The sequence below is a fragment of the Thunnus maccoyii genome, chromosome 18 (genome assembly GCF_910596095.1).
Source record: "Thunnus maccoyii chromosome 18, fThuMac1.1, whole genome shotgun sequence".
NCBI classification, from domain to species: Eukaryota; Metazoa; Chordata; class Actinopteri; order Scombriformes; family Scombridae; genus Thunnus; species Thunnus maccoyii.
Window position 1 is genome coordinate 6,179,859 of NC_056550.1, and position 22,569 is coordinate 6,202,427.

The window sequence follows — 22,569 nt, forward strand, 5'->3', positions numbered from 1 at the left end:
GCTGTAAGCTATGTTTTATTATCATCTTTAAATCTTTTATCTGTTACTGCAGTTCCACCGGTACATTAGTTAATACAACTGGGCACCTGATAATTGTGTGAGGTTGTGAAATGTATTAAATTAAAAAAAACACAAAAAGGCTCTGAATTATTCATGAAATCAATTTTTGTACTTTTAGTTTTTTAATATCTTCAAATATGTGATCTGGGGTCAACCACTTTCTCTGGATGAAATTACAAAATGTACCCATAATTGTTCTCATGCTAGTATAGCATATAGATAAAAGTATCAAACCACCTGTTAAAAGGCACCAGAATACAGGAGATAACATCTACTCTGTTAAAAAATGTTCTGGGGGAGGACCCCAGACTCCCGTTAGATTGTCCCACCCACATTTCAATGCTTCCTACGCCCATGTGTGCACCTATCTAGCTTACTATCTACAGTAGTACACTATAACTCAGCGACATATCCAGGAAAGCCAACGAGCAAATCATTAACTAACTAACATTAGTTTGCAGGGTTACAGCTTTCATTAACAAAAAAAGCCCAATTCACGACTGGAACATCCACTGTGTGGTATGTTCTCACTGTGTGAGCCGGTCCCGGATGCTAGTAGAGTTTAAGCTAACGTTAACAGTTCTGTCCTGCTTTTAATTGGATCTGGGGAAGTTTACACTCCTGCAACCTCAGCCAACCTTATGTGATACAGCGTTATATTTAGGGCTGCAATTAACCATTATTGTCATTATCAATTACTATGCTGATTAGTTTCCCAATTAATTGATTAATTGTTTTTTATATAAAATGTCAGAAAATAGTGAAAATCTGCTGTGCTAATTTCCCACAGACTAGGGCAACTTCTTCAAATGTCTTCTTCTGTCTGTTGATATTCCATTTACGTTTCATGTATGATGAAGAAAAGCATGAAATCCTCACATTTGAGAAGCTGACACTAGCAAATTTTTGGCATTTTTGCTTAAAAAATTACCAAAGCACTTGTTTGATTATCAAAATAGTTTTTGATTTACAGATTGATTAATCATTGCAGCTCTAGTTACATTTTGTCAAACACTTTGATGAACATAGAGATTGAGTGGAGTTGTAAATCTGGCACATTATCATTGTAAACTCTCATTGTAAGCTTGACAGGAATAGCAACAGTAAGGAAGTGGGGTGGGGCTTAGCAAACAGTCAAGTTGGTGCACCCCCAATGTTGTAATCAGTGTGCAGTTTGCAATACGGCCATGAGACTGGCTGATGCCTCATAATATTGAACTTTCTCCATTTTATCATACAAAGTTTAAATCTTTCACTTGTAATCAATTATTTCAACCTTTTTCACTGCCCTCCATTACAGGTAACAGCTGCTGGCCTCTTTTCTCTGGCCCTGATTGCTTGCTAGACTTCTCTATCTCAGTACAAATAGATAAAAATACTCCCCAGCTCTCTCTCTCTCTCTCTCTCTCTCTCTCTCACACACACACACACCACACACACGCACATAGATGTAGAGTTAGCGAGGGAATTGACTGAGACCTGAGGGCTGGGAGCTGATGTGTGGGAGGCATATGGCGGAGTGGCCTAATGGAGAGCTTTTACAGTGTATTATAACCAGGGGGACCAGTGTTTCACAGACAGGCTCACATGGGCGGGCCAGATTAGTGTAACTATTGTACCCTGGTCTCTCCTTTGGGGCCAGGCAGACACAGAGGTACAGTACAGGAGGTGAAGAGTGAGGACTTGCTTAGGTGTTCAGGTAAAAGGCAGCTTAAATACACCCGCATCCCTCTCAGTTCATGATTCATTTACTTAAGTTGTAACCGACCACAAAACGGTACTGACTTTCAAGAAGACAGCAGATTTCTTGACCCAATTTGTTCACTGAATGTTTTTCTAAGGAAATTTAGACAGTTTTATGATATAAACACTTATTAATGAAGGGATCATAATGAAGGAAGTGCAGATTACATACAGTAAAACACAGTTTGTTTTGCCCGTAAATGGTCAATTGTGTGTGAAAATACACATACAACACATATAATCAAGTTTGAATACCTTTTTTTGTACACGTTTGCTTATACAGTTAATTTTGACAATGTAATCATGTTTAATTTTCACTATGTTTGATTATTCTGAATCTTAAACATGTACTCTGACTAAGAGAACTTCTTCTGTGAAAGATATCTTAGTCACTGAGAGTGTGAACAAAGAATCACTGATTCAGAAAAGCCAAGGCTAAAGGTGCAAGTAAGAAAGTGTGAGAAGGTGTCCAACCTGCTGCTCCCAGCGGGCACAAAATGTATCAAAGGCCTCTCAGCAGCTGCAAGAAGCTCCGCAGGAAAGAGCACATAAGTTACAGACGATGGACTAGCTGTCATTTTTAATTACTTCTGAGAGTGACAAAATGCTTTGTAGCTTTCATGCCAGGTGGCTATATATCATGTGTTTCACCCACCTTGCTCTCTGTCTAACACAGACACTGAGCCTGTGTGCACACGTGATGCTCTCAGCTTTAGTGTGACAATATTGTAATCAGGGGTTAAATTGAGCAGGGGCTGACACACTGCCCGACACATTGGCCTACGCTCTTCTATGTCATCAGGGGACGCTTCACTTTGCATATCTTCAATAATGTATGTATTTTTACAATTTTCTCAGTCTTAATAATTCAAAGAATGAGTAAAACATGTTGTCTTAGAAGCTGTAGAGAACATAGGCCTAAATGAGGTGATGTAAGAACTTGTGAACATGAGAACTTTCACAGGGTTTCCCTTTTTTCTGTCAATGAGTTTACTTAAAAGCTACGTAACAGATCAGTTCTTGGCAAGACATGGCCTACTCTGCCTCTGATTGGCTTACCCAGATATTCTTACCTTAACCCTAACCAATCTCACTACTCATGTCTAAACCTAACCAACCCAACCAACGAAGGCAACAATTACTAGCCAATCAGAGGCAGAGTAGGACCTGTCTTGCCAAGAAAAGCAGTGGGATCCATAATAACACCAGTGATAGGTGGATGGCAAGGTAGGGAGAAAAATAGGTCAGAAACTGACAGGTTTAATAACAGAATCTAAATTGCTACGATAACTTTAATACTAGATAGTTTGCGACAGGTTGCCTCCAATCTTTGGTAGCTAACTGTTACATTAAGCTAGCTGGCAAGCTCTAGTTCAAGTTCAACTGTCAAGCAAGCAAGGACGTACTGAAATCTCAGTATTGTGGTTTGAGCAGAATATCAGAACAAGTTAAATTACACGATGGCTAGGTAATACAAGCTAGTTTGACCATTTCCTAGCTATAACATAAACTAATGAAAAGGAACGAGGGTGTGGTCTTTGTCTTGTCTCTCATAGGAACAAGGCTGTGTTTAATTTTAGTTTATTAAGCTTTTTTACACTCCTACTTTCACTTAGATCATGTGTGTATGTTGAATAAATTTATGTCCTTGAAATTTTGAAGTTGCAGAGATTAAAGTTACATGTAGAAATGAGTGAAGCAAAGAGGACGAAGCTTACAGACTTCTTCAAAAGGTACGTCAGACATCACTACTGATCTAGCTTAGCTAGGTACATGTGCCGAAGCCATTTGTATCTTTTGTAATATGTTCACTACGTAATCCAATCATGATTTCATTTCTTAACATAAAAGCAGTGCTTTTGCTTAATATGAAGGTTTTCCTTTTCCTTTTTTTCCCTCCTTCAGTGGTAACAACATCATTCCCATATTTGATACAGATAAACAAGAGAGTGCACTTAGAGAAAGCTTTTATTGTCATCAGCTGTAGTTTTACACACTGCCAACAGTATCTAGAATGGCTTTGATTAGTCTTTTAGTGTTCAGAGCAGAGGGTTGTCTCACCTTGTTATATTTTATTTACAGTTTGTCAAAAGATATCAAGCAGATTTTTTAGCCTATGCCTATACATGTGCAGCCATGGCAACCCTGAAACCACAGAGTCCCCCGACATAACTAATCCCAATGTATCCCCTGACTGTGAGAGATCTTTGGCTCGTTCCTCTTTGTCAGAGTAGAATTACAAAATCGCCACGACACAGTGCAAAAGCAAATCCTAACATGTAAATCCAGCATGATGTAACATCTGCATAATGCACCTGCAATGCAATGATGCAACACAAACAGCTTCTCTTATCTGAATCTGTTACAGAGCAATGATCTGAATGTTTGGGGCACTCTGGCTGAAAAGCTGATGGTTGACTTACTTGCAGTCAGTGAGCTTCAGCACTGCTCGGTTTGTCTAATTAGATTACAGACAGTCTGATTACCTCACCAGTGCATGCTTTTCTCCACCTCAGTTACAATTTGGTGAAGGCTCTGGGACTTCCGTTGCCCTCTGAGTCATCTGTCTGACTGCTCTCACAAACAATGTAGAGCACAGCTTTCCACGGGGGATGAAGCTGCATGTCCGTGTGTGTGTGTGTTTCTCTGAACATTCTCAGCCTGCCACAATGACAATATAACCTTTGGCATGATCTGTGCAACACAGCTTCAAATCCCCACAGTACAAGTGCTGAAAATCCACTCTGTGCTGCGACATCCACAACCACCTCCATGAATCATGCAGTTCACAAATATCCTGGAAAACACTCGACACACCCCAGAACAACTGGAACCACTTTACAAAGCCTCAGCTGCCCCTGGTGCCGGAACAGGGTGGGATGTGTGATACCGAGTGGGGATGTCAGCGGTGGAGAGCATGTTTGCTGAGCTGACCCAAACTCTACCGTTGAGCCTGAAATATTTACTGCTGAGGTTTAGATTGTATAAAGATGTGAGGAGAGGAAAGTGCATCAAGCTGGGAGGTTAGATAGACAGTCAAATCTCAGAGCTACAAAGGTTTCTCTTCACTGACAGGATGGGGAATCGCAGAGATAAATCAGGAGTCAGCATGAAAGCCAAGAGGAAACAGGAAATAACCAACAGATATGATCAAGACTGACTCACTATCATTTTACACCAACAGGACTGAGTTACCTGGTGAGGAGCTATTCTGCTCCCAATTTTGTCCAGATCTCATCAAACCTAATATGTAAATATTCTTGATGAGTGAATGAAATGAAAACTCAATCATTGCTGCTCAAGGTGACATTTGGTAGTTTTCTTAACAGACACAGTATCAGAGGTGTGTTCGTTACCTCCACAAACAGGAAGCAGGGGACGATGGAGCTGCTGCTCTTCACACCTGGCTTGTCCTCCATGGCCATCCCTTTCTCTGTTTTTTCAAACGTCCCTCTGTCCAGCTCTCTGTCTCCTTATCCTGAAGGAAAGAGCATTAGATTAGTCCACCGGCCAACCTGAGGTCAAGTCCAGAGTGTGAGATTAAGTGGAATCCAATCAGGATAAATGAGATTTGGATAAATCTGGAGCTTCTCTTGATGTCTTTTCTTTCTTTCTGCACAATTACACTGCTGTTTTTTTCTTCTTCATTTAACTGAGCACATTGTTGTTTCTGTGATACCTTTTCACTGTGTATTTATATGCTACATGCATAAATATTTAATACTTGTACTAAAAGTAAACTCATGTCTTTGCACTGTGGGCTATGTGCATTCTACAGAACAAAAAAATGTAATGGTTTTACAGAGTCTCAATAATATATAATGATCCTCAAAAAACAGGTGGCACAGCAGCTGAAAAGCTAACTGGTGATATGCTAGCACTAGCCGGCCACAATGAGAGACTGGGAGACTCTGGACAGACAGCTACAGTCATGTGAACGGTTGAGAAGCTGAAGATGTCAGTAGGCTGATTTTCATTAGCTTTGCTAACTTGTCTACTTGTGCTGGATGAAGGTAATCTGTGATGAAGTATCCCTCTAAAACATGACATTACATCCATTATGAATATTCATGTAAAAATAACTTCTAAGTGATGTTTGAAAACTTCTAATGGTTTTAAAAACCATAAATAAGGATCCCTTCAGTATCAATTATTTTGGCATTACAGTTCTTTTAACACGAAATGTTCACTCGGATTAAAACCTCTGTGCTTAGATTGTCTGACTAGAGAAATATCAGATGATGAAAAGAGCATGACTCAGTGCCGTTGTAATAAACAGACAAAACAAAACTATTGCCACGGCACAAAACACATGCACAAAACTCATCATTTATGTACACAGACAAAGGACAAGGACTCCAACATTGTACTATGGAGGACACAAGGGAATATTCCTCACAGTGAACTGGCAGCAGTGTGTACAGTGAGATCCCTGTTTTCACACTTAACAAACAGCCTCAGAGCTGAGTAGGAGTGCTCTGCTAGATAAAGTGTTCAGGTTTTTGTTTTTGACATTACTGAACATAGATCACACGCTCTTGTCAGAGGCTTGACATAGACCCTAAATCACCTGCTGTCAAGTTGGACAGATTTTAAACTCACATACATAAAGGAACCATCACATATTGACTGAATGAAATGTCACAGAGGAGAGGAGAAGAGAGGAGAGGAGAGGAGAGGAGAGGAGAGGAGAGGAGAGGAGAGGAGAGGATGTTTTTGTTTCCGTGAAGTTGTCAGGTTGACCTCTATTCTGTTGGTGAGTGGTGTGTTTTTTGCTGGAGAGCTTTCTTCCTCCTAATTCCTTCTACGCTGGTGGAAAGAATAGGCCTGAGGGATGAATAAGGCATGAAGCCAAGCTCTTAGCAGCCCTCAGAACAACACAATGTGCCAACCAAGACTGCTTTTAGAGAGGGCTGCTTGGACTCTGTGTGTATGCGTGTGCACAGCTGTGCGTGTGTCCAAAAAAAAATGTCAGGGTGAACAACCAGAAGCCCGAGGTAACGGAAACCAACAGTGAGAGAAAGAGAAACAGAGAGACAGAGGGAGGGATCGTTCCTGTTTCCTCTCCAGCAGATGCTGATAGGAAGTGTTCCTGTGTGTTTCATTGCCTTGGTGGGAGGCAGCAAAAAGAGAATCTCTCTCACAGTTTGGGCCACCGGCTGAGATAGTGCACGCATGAGTTGTGAGTTGGTGGCGGCAGATCTCCTGAAGAGGAAACTGTGTTTAGGGAGAAACCACTCTGGTGGCCGGAGATGAGGCGCAGACGCTTTTGATGATTAATAGCTGCTAAGTGGGACACCGAGCCAGGGATGATTTAACCAAAAGAATGGGAATGATAAAGCTTGTTACACCCCCCGGGGGGGTACTCAGATTTCAGAGCTGTCCCACGCACATTTGGCTAAAAACTACAGCTGAATTTTTCTCGGAAACTTTCTCTCGCTGCTGATTTGGGTGACATGTTTGCTGCTTAATTAGCGAGAGAAAATCTGTGCACTGCTCAGTATGCAGGACACAGAAACTGATGCAGACGTTACTGATCTTGTATGAGGTCAGGAGCATTAAAGGGGCACTCCACTAATTTAACACATCAAGTTCAGTTTACTCAGTATGAGGCGTATTAGTCAGTCAAAATAGTTGTATGTCTGAAGGAGCTTTCCAAGGTATGAGAGAATTTTTAACAGAAAGCCTGGAGGTTCAGTAGGCAGGAAGGAAGACATTATTAAGTTGCATTATGGGAACAGTGCTTTGGAGCTTGACCCACAGGATATATTGACCTCTGCTGCTTTGAGTTTGATCATTCTTTTCATAAATCTGTCTTTAATGTGTCCCCTCATTTTATGGAAGTGCAAGACTAAATCACTAGAGTGCCCCTTTAAGCTGCCCTGATCTTCTGTGCATGTGTGTGCAACTAAGTGGAAGGAAGAAGCAGTCCAGCTGGTTTTGATCGGATTAGAGCGAGCCAAGTGAAAAGGGCTCTAATCTGATAGTCCATCTATCAATCAGAGAGAATCAAACCGACCTGTGAGAGACAGAGATGCATGGATACACAGACACACATGTGCAGTTTGAGGTTGGAAAGAAAGAAAGAAGGGAGACACAACTCAAAAGGATAAGCAACACATCTACACAGCGACACACACACACGCCCACAATACACAGATCAGAATAAAAAACGTGAGAACTGAAATCAAAATGGTGGAGATGAGAGAAGCAAATCAGGCTGCAGAGGAGAAAGTTGATTTAGCACCATCACACAGACACCCACTGATTCACACACACACACACACACATCATGGAGAGCAGGACATTTGAATCCCCCTGCTGCTCCGAAGACTCCAGTCAAAGCATAGAAACCCAGGCAGCCATATGTCCTCTCTCCTGCCTCTGCAGTCCACCACCCTGCCCCAGGATATACAGTACACACGCCTGTGCATGTGAGCATACACGTGCACACACACACACACACACACACACGAAAGCTAATTGGGCCCAACAATCTGGATCAGGCTTGATTTTACAGTTATTTCTGCCTTGCCAAACAATACTCTTGTGGAGTATTCACATTTCCTTTTATGCATCAATCCACATCCGTGCAGCAGCAGTACAGTAACATGAGAGAAGGTGCAACAGCAATGCAGCGTTAAAATGCCAACTGTCAGACAGCCATTCTCTTGTTTCTGTGTGCTACATACAGAGAAATAACTCTGCCATAACCTAAATATTCAAGACTCTGACTGCAGAACAATTTTTCAGTGTGGAGCAGTGAGTCATTTTTTGACCGTTTACCTGCGGCTCGGTGCTGTCACTGTTGGGCAAAGCCTCAAATCCCTCAACTATGTTGTTGCTTTGGATTTTTTGTTTTGTTTTGTGTGTGTGTGTGTTTGTGCAGTGTTGCCATATTTGCCCTCCATTAACACAGACCCCATGCTGATTCAGAATCCCTTTTCTGAACCATACTTTCTATACAATCATACACACACAGAGGATACAAACACACCTACAGTAAGTTGACTCACAAACAGCAAACATCCCACTCCTCTGACTGTAACGGCAATCCCTCCCTACTATTAATAGAACAAAGTAAAAGAGGAGAGTAAAACCGTAATAGGATTTACCCAGTGCTGGATAATTAGGGCTTCTGTTTGGGGAATACCACCGCAAAATACAGAAAACCACAGAGAGACACCACAACACACACACACACCCACAAACACACTCAAAGATCCACGCGACAAACACATCCTCTACAGTAACCTGCTTAAAAAGCGCAGAAAATGCTAAACAGTGACTTCAACAACACAGTGTGCTGCTATGGCACCCCGAGGAGAGAAGGAAAACCTGCCATTCGTCCATCCATTCACCGTCCCCTCCCTCCTCACCTCGGATACCTCGTCGCGGAGCTGGCGGTTGCCGTGGCACCAGATTCCTATGCGGTGGCCATGTCAGATCAGATGATGGTTAAGTGGTGTGAAAATCTCCTTCCACCCAGCTGTCTGTCTCTCCTCTCTTCTTCTTCTTCTTCTTCTTTCTCTCTACTCTCCCCTCCTGGTCCACAGCTCCTCAGACAGCCAGATGAGGAGACGGCAGCGGCAGCAGCAGCAGTGTCTCCGTCTCTTCCACACATACACACACACTCACACACACACACACACACACGCACGCACACTCCACACACTCACCCTCCTTTTAATTAGCTTGTTCCCAACAACCAGCGCTGAGTAATAAATTAAGTGGCTGAAATTACCTCCTGTGCAGCGGTCGGTCCAATGCAGCTGCAGAGGATGTTGAGAGGGAGAGAGCGCAAGAACATGTGTGTATGGGAGTAAGAGTGTATGTGTGTGTGAGACAGTGATCGAGAGAGAGAGAGAGAGAGAGAGGGGAAGGGAGGGCATGCATTATGTGTGTCAGCTCATTTGTATTCAAGGCTTGTTTTCTCTCTCCATCCGTCCCCTTCTCCCCCTCTGTCCATCTCTCCCCTTATCTCCCTGTATCCATCCATCCATCCATACCTCCCTCCCTCCTTCCCTCCCTTTCCATCTTTCACCTCTTGCTCTTCCCTCTCAATGTGAGAATGGTGTGAGAGATGTAGAGGACATGAACCTGACCCAAACATTAGAGGAAAGAAGGAGGGATGCTGCAGACTGAGAGGATGGTGTGTGTGTGTGTGTGTGTGTGTGTGTGTGTGTGTGTGTGTTCATAAGGCTGCTCAGCTGCCTGCCTCTAGCTCAGCACAATCTGGATGTGGGTTAATGATACATGGCTATTGATCTAATGTTCCTGGAGCACATGTAACGTCACAGGTCAGAGCTGGTAACAGAAAAAGAGGTCGGCCAGACTGGCTGAACAGTAGTGTGTGTGTGTGTGAGGTGAGTGAAAGTTTGGAGTTATGCAGGGAATAGACAGAGCTGAGAGTGGGGAAAACAGTGTGACAGTCTGCCAAAACATCTCATGTCATGAGATGCAGAGGAGACAGAGTAAGCTATTAAAACAATACATCACCTCACACTGTGACTCTGCTGAGGACACACCCTGCTATTAAAAACTATGGCATTTATGGCGCACTATTTCGCTGTCGAGGGTCGAGGCTATGCAATACTGACGGTGGCAGAGAGGAGACGACTGCCTATAGCAGCAGTGACAGAGGATGAGGAAAGCTGCAGTGCATTTATACTGGATCAAAGCTGTTTAGCTGTGGCGGCAGCTTCAGGGACAGCAATGTCAGTCTGTCGGTCGTTCTACCAACTGTGGTCCAGAATGAAATATCTCAACAGTTAGAGCAGTGATTCTCAAACTGTGGTACGCAAGAACCTTTCTGAAAGGTCAAACAATTCCACTCAAACTGGCCTAAGTCCAAAAAAATTCCATCTAATTTCATTTTATTATGGACAACAGTTTTTACATATACATCTCATGTTACAATGATGTAAAAAAATGGTTGTTAATCATTTAAATATTTTAGAAATAAAATTTGCCTGTGCTTAGCCAAGTAGGGTGACGTCACGTCCGAATAGCATGAACTAGTAACATTAACGTTAGCTTGACGCAGTCAGATTCAGACTCCTCAGTCGTTGATTTTACAATGAGTGGAATTTTAAAATGGCTATAAGGTCCAAAAAAGAGTCGAGAGGCAAGTGACAACGCTGGCCCTGACAGGTCAGACAAAGCTTTCAATACTGAAGAGGAGTCGGAGTCGGCAGATGAGCCGAGAGACGGAAATGCAAACAGCTGTTTCTACGTGCCCCCTGCTGATTTTGAGTGATTTTTATGAGTGCTCTGATTAAAAAATGTTTTCCTTGATTCTGACACAGTAGCCTTATGTTGTTGTTATTTAGCCTTTCTGACGCTATTTCATGGTTAAATCAGTGAATTTTATTTTAGGAAAAAAAATTGCCCTCTCGCATTTTTTAACAGCCCCCCCATCATCCTGGCGCCGGGCCTGAGAGGTGGTAGTAGTAGTTGTAGTCAGGGGTGGACTTACATAGGTGAGGTGGCTCTTATTGTTACATTGTTGGTATCTGCAGTGGGAAGTGGAACCTCTGAATTAGAGGATGGATCGGTACAAAATTTCATGGTTCTCACCTCCCATACGAGGAATCCTAATGACTTTAAGTGATCCTCTGACTTTTACTCTAGTGACTCACAGCATACACATACACACACACACGCCCCCTGGATGAGTTAAGAAAATGAAAAATAACATCAAAGCAAAATGTGCCTCATTTAAAATACAAGGTAAGATCTGATTGTCTTTTCCAGGAAGCTTTGATCAGAAACAAGTTATTTGATCTACCTCATCACCAATACTATCCTCTTTCACAATGCACATTAGCAGGGGAATAAGTGGACTCCTGCAGAGTCCTCCTCCCGGAGGTGTTAAATGAATCAAGAGGTTAACCTTGGGTGTGTCTGTCAGCTTCTGCCCTGCCTACTCTTCATTAATATAGCATTACCTCAGTAACATTAACAGCCGCTTGCCCTTTTTCATGTGCACACAGCTTCTGGCCTGTCATTTGACCTACAGTATGTTTTATGAATGATAATGCATCAAGAAAATGCACCAAATAAATATAAAGGTCAAGAGTCTACAGCCATGCTAACGGCTATACTTAAGCACAGCGGTGCTTTGACCTAAATGCTAACATGGACACAATTACAATGCTAACATGCTGATGTGTAGTAGGTATGTTGTTAACCATATTCACCATCTTCGTTTGGCATGTTAACATGCTAAACATCTGCTAATTAGCGCTAAACAAAAAGTACAGCTAATTAGGTATTTATATTTGGTTATTTAAACAAAAATATTAGACCTGATGATGGCACTGGATTACAAGTAGGATAATCACCAAAGTTATTACAATTCATCTTGTTGGGCACTTGAATGTCTGTACCAAACTTATTGGCAATCTATTCAATAGTTAGTCGACACATTTCTCTGCAAACCACAAATATGAACCTCTGGTGCAGCCAGAAGACCAACCAAGTCTTGGATTCATCTTCTGGAAACCACAAATTGGCAATTTTTTTGCCAATTGCTCAACAACTAATCCATCCAACAGTTGTTGAGCTACTTCAGCCTCCACCACAGTGGTTGACCAACCGACTGACCAACCGCCATCCATAGAGCCATACTGCTAGCGTGGTGAAAAATAACTAATCATGATCACCAGTGACTTGTTTTTGATGTAATGGTGAAATGGTTTATGTGGTAAGAAATTTCAAGAAGGAAAAATACCCCCAAAAAAGAAAATGGACAAATAAACATTGCTTAAAATGGCAATGAATCAACGAGTTATATGTAAAAATCACCTAACAACTTCCCTTAATCACAATCTTTTATCCACGAGGAATAAGGGAGAGATGTGATCCAATCTTTAAGGAATTTTGTTGGGATGTTTTCCTGAATAATCTGTCAATGAAATTTATTGCCGTTCTCTGTCATTCTTTCCAAATCACCACCTCACTAGGTTCCACTTCCCCTCCTCCAATGCTGAGTGTGCACCGTTGGCAATGCTGTCCTGGCTCGTATGGGTCTCAGTGGGATTGTCATGGCGGTAGATGAGATATGGCCCCGGCATCGTGGAAATGAGAAATCTGCCTGTTATGGGGCCGTTATGGTTTACAGCACATTGGATGCCTGTCCCATGGGTCTACTCTCCTCCCGGCGGCCATATACACTGCTCCATCTCTCTGTCCATCCCCCTCTCTGGCTCCTCGCTACGTCCTCGAGCCTACGATGGAAACCCCCCCCAAACTCTGTCCTTGACTGATGGAAACTGAGAACGAGAGATAACGCTATGGAGGATAAAGGAAATACGAGGGCAAAAGAAAGAGAGGGAAATGGCAAAAAGGAGGAGTTTTGGATCTGAGAGAAATCTTGCTGAGCTGTGCTTGCTGTATGAATTTGTTGTTACCACGGAAACCTTGCCTTTGCATACAGAAGCGTGTGCAGAAAAACACATTTAGTCAATGGGACGTATGTTATATGTATGCATTAACACATTTACTCATTCATGCATATTGCACAACCATAAATCCAGTGACACTAAGTATAGTATACTGTATATGTGCTCTGCATGCATGAATACAAGCATCCACAGGAACCCTGGTACAGCTGAATGCCTTCCTTTACCTTTACTGCATACTGGCACTGTACATGCCTCATTTCAATTATTTAGATGATCAATTCCGTGTCAGCTTAACATCATATGGGCATTCATGCAAGAACATTGGCCAGTGTGATGAGTCTGCAGCTGAGTCCAGGGCTGAAAGCAAAAATCTACAGTAATAAAATGCTTTCTTTCTGAGACAGTGGTGTCAGATCTTCTCACCTAACTCTTGGCCAGAAAGCAAATAATATTTCTTTCAGTAAGAACTAAGAAAAGCCAAAAAAGAAAATAATATATAGTGATCCCGACTGCAGGAGGCCAAACTGTGTGCACATGAGCACACAACCTTAATATTCAATTTCAAGCCCATCATATAAACAGTCCTTGCACATACATACATACATTACCCCCTATTACCACCACACATAATTCCCGCACAGCTCTCCAAACACAACCCCCCAGCACACACACACACACACAAACACAGCCCCATATCATTACACCAAGAGCTCCAGCTGTGATCTAGGGGGGCACTTCATTAATCAGCTCCACAACAAAGGACCACATTCCTACACTATCCTTTCTCCTTTGTCTGCTTCCCACTTGATCCTGTGCTAATTCTGCCAGTTAAACACACAACAAAGCTCTTATTTTTGGCTATTCTCAAACCACATCATCCCTTTTACATCATGTCTATCTGTATTAATAACTATTATTATATATGTAGTGTAACATTAGGACTTCATACTCTGTAAATGAGTCCATATATGAAAATTTAACGAGAGCCGACAAAAAACAACAAGCTGATACTGAACTGTAAGCAACAGATAAGTTGCTCTTTGTACTGTGAGGTCTGCCTGACATGATGCCCCTCAGACTAAAATGCAAGCATGACTGATATTTGCAAATTCAAGTTTCAGCTTACATGGAACTGGATTGTCTTAAGAAAATATTAAGCAGCTGTTAGATCGTTTGTAAAAGTATTTAGAAGCAATCAATGGACTTAGACATTCACAACATGGTCACTTGTCTCAGGCCTGTTTTACCATGGAGCTGTGCTGCTTCATGCTGGTCATTATTTGTCTCATGTATGCGCATGTTTTGAGGAATTTTTTACTGTCTGGGAAAATGCCATGGCTGACAGACCATCAACCTAACAGCATGTGGGCAAGGTTTTGCAAATATCAAGGGGGGCTTACAGCAGGTGTTCCCCTCCTTCACAGTGATTGGAAAATAAATTCCATCTCATGTGATTTAACTTCCCGAGCTGCAGTTGGCTAAACCCCCCCCAACCCATTTACACAGGATCCAGTGGAGTGGCCCCTTGTTCATGTAGACTCACTATAAACCCCTAAGGCGCAGAGGGAAATGATGCATGTTATTGTGAACACACCAGATGGGGTCCTGAAGCAGAGAGCATGGAGGTAGAGCGGCAATCTTTTCATAATGAGATGTAAATGGAGGCGACTCTGGACTGGGGATGGTGACAGGGAGGCTCATTTACATGGATGACAGTGTAGAGTAATGTAAGTGACAGGTAGCAAACCTGCATGAAAATAAATCACATTTGTCAAATTAGGTTGAGGACACAGCCCCTCTTAGACTGAGACCTATTATTAGAAACCCATCGGCCAACATTAAAACGTCCATAATCATTGTTTTTAGGTTAACAGTGGATCAAATGACTATGTGAAATATGAAAGGGGGCACACGTAATGACAAACCCACATATTTAAATTTAATTAAAGTGTCTCTATAAGATTACTATAAAACTCATTGTTTTGGTTTTGTGGAGCCGTTACTGTTTTGGTTCAGTGTTCTCACTCTCATTTACAGCTGTTTACAGTGAAAAAGCTCTACAAAAAAAACCTGTACACTACCTGCCAGTGCAAAACAGAAATTGGATTATTAAAACACTATATCAATCAATCAATAATAAATACAATAAATTAAAACACAAAATGAGCAACTAGCTAGCAGTGGTGAAGTACTGTACATTTAATGTAACTTTATACTTCTACTCCATTACATTTCAGGGGGAAACATTGTACTTTTTACTCAGCTACATTTATCTGATTGTAAAGTTACTTTGTTTGCGACATCTTTTTCTACCTTGCCGACGAGCTGATGCCAGGCTGTTGCTAAGGCTTTTCCATGTGTTTTTTACATTGTCTACTTGCATATTTCGGATGAGATTCTGGCTTGAATGTGTACGGATGTATTTGAGAAGTTGACATTTTGAGAAAAGAATGAGAAAAAGAAGTAAAACTACGGCCGAGATGCAGCTTCCGGTGGCTAACCAATCAGAAGATAGTGGGCTCATCAGGAGGGGGGGATCTTAAAGAGACAGGAGCTAAACGGTCTGTTTCAGCCAGAGGCTAAACTGAGGATCTGTGTAAAGGGTCAGTATAACATAAATAACTGTAAATCCTGCAAAGATATTCCAGTAGAGCCCCAGATGAAAAATATAGACTTGCAAATATGCATATTTCCCCTTTAACTTCCAAACAAAGTATTTAAAATCAGAAATCATGTTTATTAGCTGAGTATGAATGCATACAAAGAATGTGTCTTGGTGTTTCCTCCCACAAACGCAACATAGAAGAATAAAAATAGAACAAGAGTAAGGTAATAATAATAATAATGAAATAAACAAAGTAGTACCTAATTAAATTATTTAATTATTTAATTTATATTTAATTAAAATTATTTTTTTTAAATTTAAAATCTATTTACAGAATGGAATAGTAATAGTTTTGAAATGGGATATAAAACTTGAAATACAATATTGACTACAAAGGAAATATGGACTGTGCTATGGACAAAGAAATGAAGTGTATGAAATATATGAAGGTGACAAGAGATAAAGATTAAATGTGACATGTGCATAAATAATTAAATTATGTAACAGTGGAGATTGAATGCGATGTACAATGTTAAGTCCAGTTTGATGAAATATATGAAAGAGAGCAGTGCAGGGATTAAATGAGGGATGATGAAATGTAAAGTCCAGTTTGATAACAGCACAGTTCAGCTGGTTAGTAGGGCAACAGATTCTGGGAAGAAGGTTTTTATGAAACAGAATATATCTCACTGGCAGCTACAACATGAAAATGCTGCTTACATGTTAATGCTTCGGTGATAGACCGATAATAAAACATTATATAAAATATGTATAATGTAACACTTCTGCACAACGAATGGAGCATAGTTAGTTCAAGCAGCAATGATGTTGTGCTTGTTTCAGGCCTCAGCTGTTTTAACAGTCACTGACTCATCCACAGCTGTGTGGCTGGTAACATCCAATGGCATTCATGCAGGTGTGCACACACCTGACAGCCCTGTAAGCAGGATCCTGCTGCTCTCTTTAAGAGCTCCTTCAAACAGCAGCTACAAATGGTCGTTCCTTGACAAGTGTCTGAAAAACGTTTAGTTTTGATACTTTACATACACTTTGCTAATACTACGTTTGCAGTTGATTTACATAACACTATGAATGTATTTAAGCAGAGTACCTTTACACTGTGGTATTAATTTACATCTTTTTCTTAAGTAAAGTATTGGGGAACTTCTTCCACCACTGCTAGCTGGTGAAGACAGTGCAGCATTTAGCAGCTAAAAAGTTAATGCTAATACATGCTAATAGATGAGAGACAACAAACTGAGGCTGCGTAAGAGCCACATATTTCCCTCTCAGGAGTTGGTGGAGAGCAAAACCATAAACTGTGGACGTAGTTACCGTGACGTCACCCGTTGGTTTCTGAGAAGCGGCTTTGAAGTTCAAAGTGAGTCGCTCCGGCCGTCGCCATCTTGGTAGTACGTGACTCTGCCTAACTCCCAGCCAATCAAAAATGGACAAAGAGGCGGGCCGAATGGCTGAAACAAGCCACCTAGCGGCTGGTGGACCTGTCACTCAAAGTAGCCATGTCCTTCATTATGCATAACTTTACGGCTTAATAAAAGCTGGGTGAGTTATAAAAAAATTCACCTCCGTACAGTTGTCAAGAAAGGGGAAATTAACTATAGAGACCAAAACCATTTTTTGTACCAGGCTGTAAACACGTTTATTTCTGCTGTAAAGTTGGGCATTTTAACATGGGGGTCTATGGGGATTGACTCGCTTTTGGAGCCAGCCTCAAGTGGCCATTCAAGGAACAGTAGTTTTTGGCACTTCCGCATTGGCTTCATTTTTCAGCCCCGGAGGTTACCGCTTAAGCAAAACAGAGCCAAGAGGAAGGTAAATATTGCACTTACAGTCGTCAGGTGGGCACAAACCAAGGATGTATTATAAGAGCTGGATACCGGACTAAAAGTGGTGCCCATTCAGTCCTATAGGAATGGCATACGCCAAAAAAGTTTCTAGCTTCCGGGTTTGCTTCCGCGTTGTGCGGCCAACTGAATATGCGCAGTAGTGTTTCCCCCACTGGCTCCGCCCGCGAGCTCCCGCTCGGCCCATAGACTTTACTTTGTGATGACGACACGGATTTTTGAATTGCTTTTCTCAGCTTGAGGAAAGTTTTACAAACATAAAAGTTAATAATAGAAAGAGTCATAATTGACGTTGTTTGCAGTTCAAGGTGTCCTGTCAGCAGTTTTACAGGCGTCTCTTTTACAATGGTGGTCTATGGGGAAAATCCTTTTTGGGCCGCAGGGAGATTTTTCACTGCAATACCGCGAGTGGCCACTGGGAAAAATTGGCTGCAAGGCTGAGCGGCAGCGCCCTATCCAGCTTTTATTATACATCCATGGCACAAACACAAGTCCAAATCATTATTAATCTTACTTTGTATCGGAAGTTTAAATAGGGTTATGTTTGCTGGCACGTTTATCATGAACTTCAGAGGTGATAATGCCAGAATTGTGTTTTAGCTTGTTTCCGCTGCCCCCAAGTGGCCAAAAATTCGGTCATTTAAAAAAATTGTCCATATATGACTGCTAAAAATACTATACAACGTTATGACGCCCCTATAAATGATGCTATTTGCGGTAAACAACTGTTTTCTTTAAATGACTGACAGGTTGTTGGCAGAGAGTGTAGCCTAAAACGGATGTGCTATGTGTCTGTGGTGTGGCATGGCATTTATTAGATGCCATACCTCCCAAGTAGTAGAGCAGCTCCTATTTCAAGATGTTTCTAAAGTTTTTCATTGCGTTAATGGCAGGAGTGTACAGCGCTTCACTCTGGTCTGCTCCAGTAACAAACAAACACACACACGCACACACACACACACACACACACAGAGTTGTGTTTCCACATTACATTGCATTCATTTTCTGGAGACTTATCCTAACCTTAACCATAACCACCACATGCCTAACCCTTACAAACCCTTACCCTAACCTTAACATAACCCTAAACTAACCTTAACTTTAAACCAAGTCTTCACCCTAAAATGAATGATTTATGTATAGAGGACGTGCTTTTTGTCCTCATAAGGGAGACAAGTCCCCATAACATGAAGAATACTTGGTACACACACACACACACACACGCACATACCAAAGTATAAGTCACTCCCACCTCCTTAGTGTGTGAACTTGGTCAGTTTGGGATCCCAAAACTCCTTACAGAAAGCCTCAGAGTATTGCAGGAAACAGTAACATCTATTGAACACAATCTGTTTGCAACTGGATTCATCTGGTAGCAGAATATTTTTTATTTAACTGCGGTGAACTCTGCCACCTGCAAGTTGTGAAAGGTAAGAGAAGCTATATTCATTCTAATTTATTCCTGCAAAACAACCAATTAGGCCTGTATACTGTGAACTCTCTGACAACGTGCATCTCCTCCACTTACACAAATAAGCTCAGAAACAGACTTCTGCTCAGCCTGTCGCATCTCGCCATTCAAACCTCTGGACAAGTTTATTTATTCCATCTGTTTGTGCCTGCAGAAAAATGAGTAGAGGAAGCAGCTAAATTGTTATTGAGGTTTTTTTTTTTTTACAAACTGCTTAAATAAAAACTCAAATTTAAAAATGTAAAGCTTACATTTTGGGGTAGAGAGGGGGAAGATGAACAGTGCAAAAAAATATCCATTAATATTTTTAGGTATTTTTATACAAATTCAAGACATGTTTCGCAAATAAAACCACAGCCTGCGTCCAAAGTAACTGTTTTATATGCAGTTCAGACCACAGAGTAAACAACAAGTCATTCATGGGTGACTTACAATCCATCCCCACCAGTGGACATCCCACTAACAACAAAGACCTCACAGAGTTAATATGACCCCACTGTTGAGGAGACTGCTGTGGGACACTCTGTCTGTCACCCAAGGCGTAAGAAGCCCATTTAGTCTGGTTGCTTTTATTAAGCGTGGTGGCTGCAATCCAGGCACAGCACCACCACCTATCAGCATCACTGTCATCAGCCTCATCACTACTGCCACCCAATTTGGCCCCAGCTCTCTAACTCCAGATATGTGCTGTCTGTTGTCCAACTGTTTTCTCCTCTGATGTCTGTGGCAATAATCCATCTGAGGTGTCAGTTCACGGAGGTCCTGAGGGTAAAAGAGTCAGGATAAGGAAATTAGATGCTCTTGAGACAATGGAACACATTCAATTTACTTTTCAGTCACATTTTGCTGAATATTGAAGGTCAATCAGATCCCCCGCCTCCCTGAAACACTCCTAATAGTAGCAGGAAAAGTTTCAATATGCTCCTTTTCACAGCAGACATTTTGACATGTCATTGGATGAAAAGCACAGGTGTAACTAATAACACTAACGACAGCTCTGTTCTATTAAGCGTTAAGTCATGACAGTGTGACACTGAGCCAGCATGAACAATACCAGGACTGAAACTGAAGGAGCTAAATGGAATTCACTCATCATTCATTTTATTATTTTCACCCGTGCTTTTATGTCATATGTCAAAATGTAGTTTTGTGAAGGCCTATCTAGAAATGTGACATTTATACACAGGAAGAGTCAAGTGATAGGCCTGAGAGATGAAAAGTTTATAATAAAATTAAAGGAGTAGTTCAATATTTTGCTTTCTTGCAGAGGTTTAGATGAGAAAGATGGATCCCACTCTCATGTCTGTAGGCACTACGCTAAATATGAAGCTTCAGCCAGCAGCTGATTAGCTTAGCACAAAGACTGGAAACAGCTAGTCCCCCATTTGATGCCTGTATTAGGGAGCATCAGTAGAGAGATGACAGGAGCAGGGAGACAGAGATGAGGAATGATATGCAACAAAGATCTGCTGCCAGAATCGACCCGCAGGTTATGTGGCATGCACTTTAACCAGCAGGCTTCTGAGCACAGCTAAAGCGTACTATTTAATAGTAATTTAAGAACTTATTGTTTATACTGTCCACTGTCTTATATGATTGAGTTGAAATAATTTTGTTATGGCTCAGAAAAATCCATCTCTTACTATCAGATAGCCCGAGGCCTTGCTTAAGACACATATCAGTTTGTTTTCAGTCCAAACACCGACCAGTTAAAGGTGACAGTGTCATTGCTTAGTCATGAAATGCACAAAATTGTGTTTCTACATGGCATGAAATGTAAAGGAAACAAATACTTATTTTCTAAAAGAGCTGTAGGCTAAATATGAGAAGTGTGTGATCTGATGCATCTGGCTATATGTGTTTATGTGTTTCTGCATGCTGGAGCTGTGTGCAAGCATCTCAGAGAGAGAGAGACAGAGCGAAAGCCGCAGCACACTGAGGGTCTGACAGTGTTACAAGCATCCAGATTGGTGCCCGAGGCTGCTGAGACTCGCTATAAGACACCCACATGCTGAAGCGGAGCGCCTCATTAGGTAGGACACGCAGCGGTGGGGGCGGAGGATGAAGAGGGGATGGGTGGGAGAAGGAGAGAGATGAAGGGAATAGTTCTTCACACTCCATCTGGACAGAATCTTTAAAAATGCTCCTGTGGTGTCGGGACTTTATACAGGCAGTTCAAAGTGTTGGTGACACAGAGGAGGAGTAGAGGATTTTAGGTCACCAAGAAATCCTCTGAACGGGCATCTTGCTGAAAATGAGGCAGGATCTGGACTATCAGACTTGAACTGCCCACAGCTCTTTGGTGTGTAATGATGAGTGGTCATAGCTGACCAAGTACATAGTGGGGTTGTGAGGCCAAGATGTCAAGTGTAATGAGTAACACAGTGGGAAGGAGGTGGTAGTGGAAGGAAGTTTGGTTAGTTAGGCACTTTTCTGAGTTGTATCCTCACAGTTGAGTGGATGGGTGACAAATGAAAGGAAAACCACAATAAAGTGTCTTCGTAAGGCTCATAGTATACTTGCTTTTTACCACAATGTACGTGTAGCCAAGCAGCTCAGACACAAACAGCATTGCTCATATTGCCGTCGTACTGTGTGTGTGTGTGTGTAGTTGTAATGATATTAATAATTAATGGCAAAAAACACAGAAGCAGCAGCATGTGTGACTTAAATAATGTTAGCCTAGCCCTGTTTGTGACAGTCTCATCCATATTGTAGTCAAATGGGGCTTAAAGTAGTCAAAGTGTCCCCACACCACTGATGTCTTGTTACCTCATTTTTCCAACAGCTTTTTACATTTAAAGTTGTTGTGACTGTTGAGCTGTTGCGTAACTGTTCCACTTTAGATACTAAAACATTAGCATGTGGTATGTTTAGCTAACTCAACCGACTCATCCTAGCCTATTTTAGCATGTTTGGTTAGAAACAGCTTTGTTTCTGTGTTTGGATTGGGTTTTTAACTTATCAACAGTATATTAAAGTTTCTAATTGTCTTATCAAGGAAATTTTCAGTCGCAGTCAGTATTTATATTGTTTACAGCCCTGTCGTAAACATATCTAAACATTGTAGGGGTTACTATTCTTAATGTTGAGATTATGGCAGAGGAAGCGACATCAACACCATAGATTTGTTTCTCTTAAATCTATTATTTCCTGGGGGGTGCAAACATTGAGGATGACTGGGACTGAGGAAGATGGGGTGTAATGTGACAGAAAAAAAATTCTTGCAGCAGTATAAATATAGCCCACCATAGCCAACTGCAGAGGCGTGGGTGCTCATGTGGTGGTCCTGGATGCCTTGATGCTACATGGGAACTCTATCTTATTTTAAATTCTTATTAATTTTTTAAAAGCTTCCATTGTTAACAGATGTGATGTGTTATACTGGTTGCAACGGCCTTGGTTTGAGTATTATTG

General features: G+C 41.6%; 2 protein-coding genes across 13 annotated transcripts in view; one reads left to right on the forward strand and one right to left on the reverse strand.

Annotated features, from left to right (window-relative positions):
- The window catches only part of plppr2a (phospholipid phosphatase related 2a), an 86,465-nt gene extending 68,703 nt beyond the window's left edge, over window positions 1-17,762 (reverse strand). For 7 of the 9 annotated variants that reach the window (XR_006092385.1, XM_042393495.1, XM_042393492.1 and 4 more), the window contains exons 1-2: window positions 9,183-11,467; window positions 5,160-5,281 (exon numbers count right to left, since the gene is read on the reverse strand). Coding sequence is in view for 8 of the 9 variants with exons in the window: in XM_042393495.1 (XP_042249429.1) it covers window positions 5,160-5,228 (69 nt within the window). In the remaining variant the exon portion in view is untranslated. Of the gene's footprint in view, window positions 1-5,159; window positions 5,282-9,182; window positions 11,468-17,151; window positions 17,271-17,666 lie in introns of those variants that run through there. The other 2 variants (XM_042393490.1, XM_042393489.1) reach the window with 2 other exon arrangements.
- LOC121884606 (paralemmin-1-like) overlaps window positions 17,551-22,569 on the forward strand; it is a 29,096-nt gene continuing 24,077 nt past the window's right edge. For 2 of the 4 annotated variants that reach the window (XM_042393484.1, XM_042393485.1), the window contains exon 1: window positions 19,994-21,185. The gene's annotated coding sequence lies outside the window, so the exon portion shown is untranslated. Of the gene's footprint in view, window positions 17,650-18,764; window positions 19,112-19,993; window positions 21,186-22,569 lie in introns of those variants that run through there. The other 2 variants (XM_042393482.1, XM_042393483.1) reach the window with 2 other exon arrangements.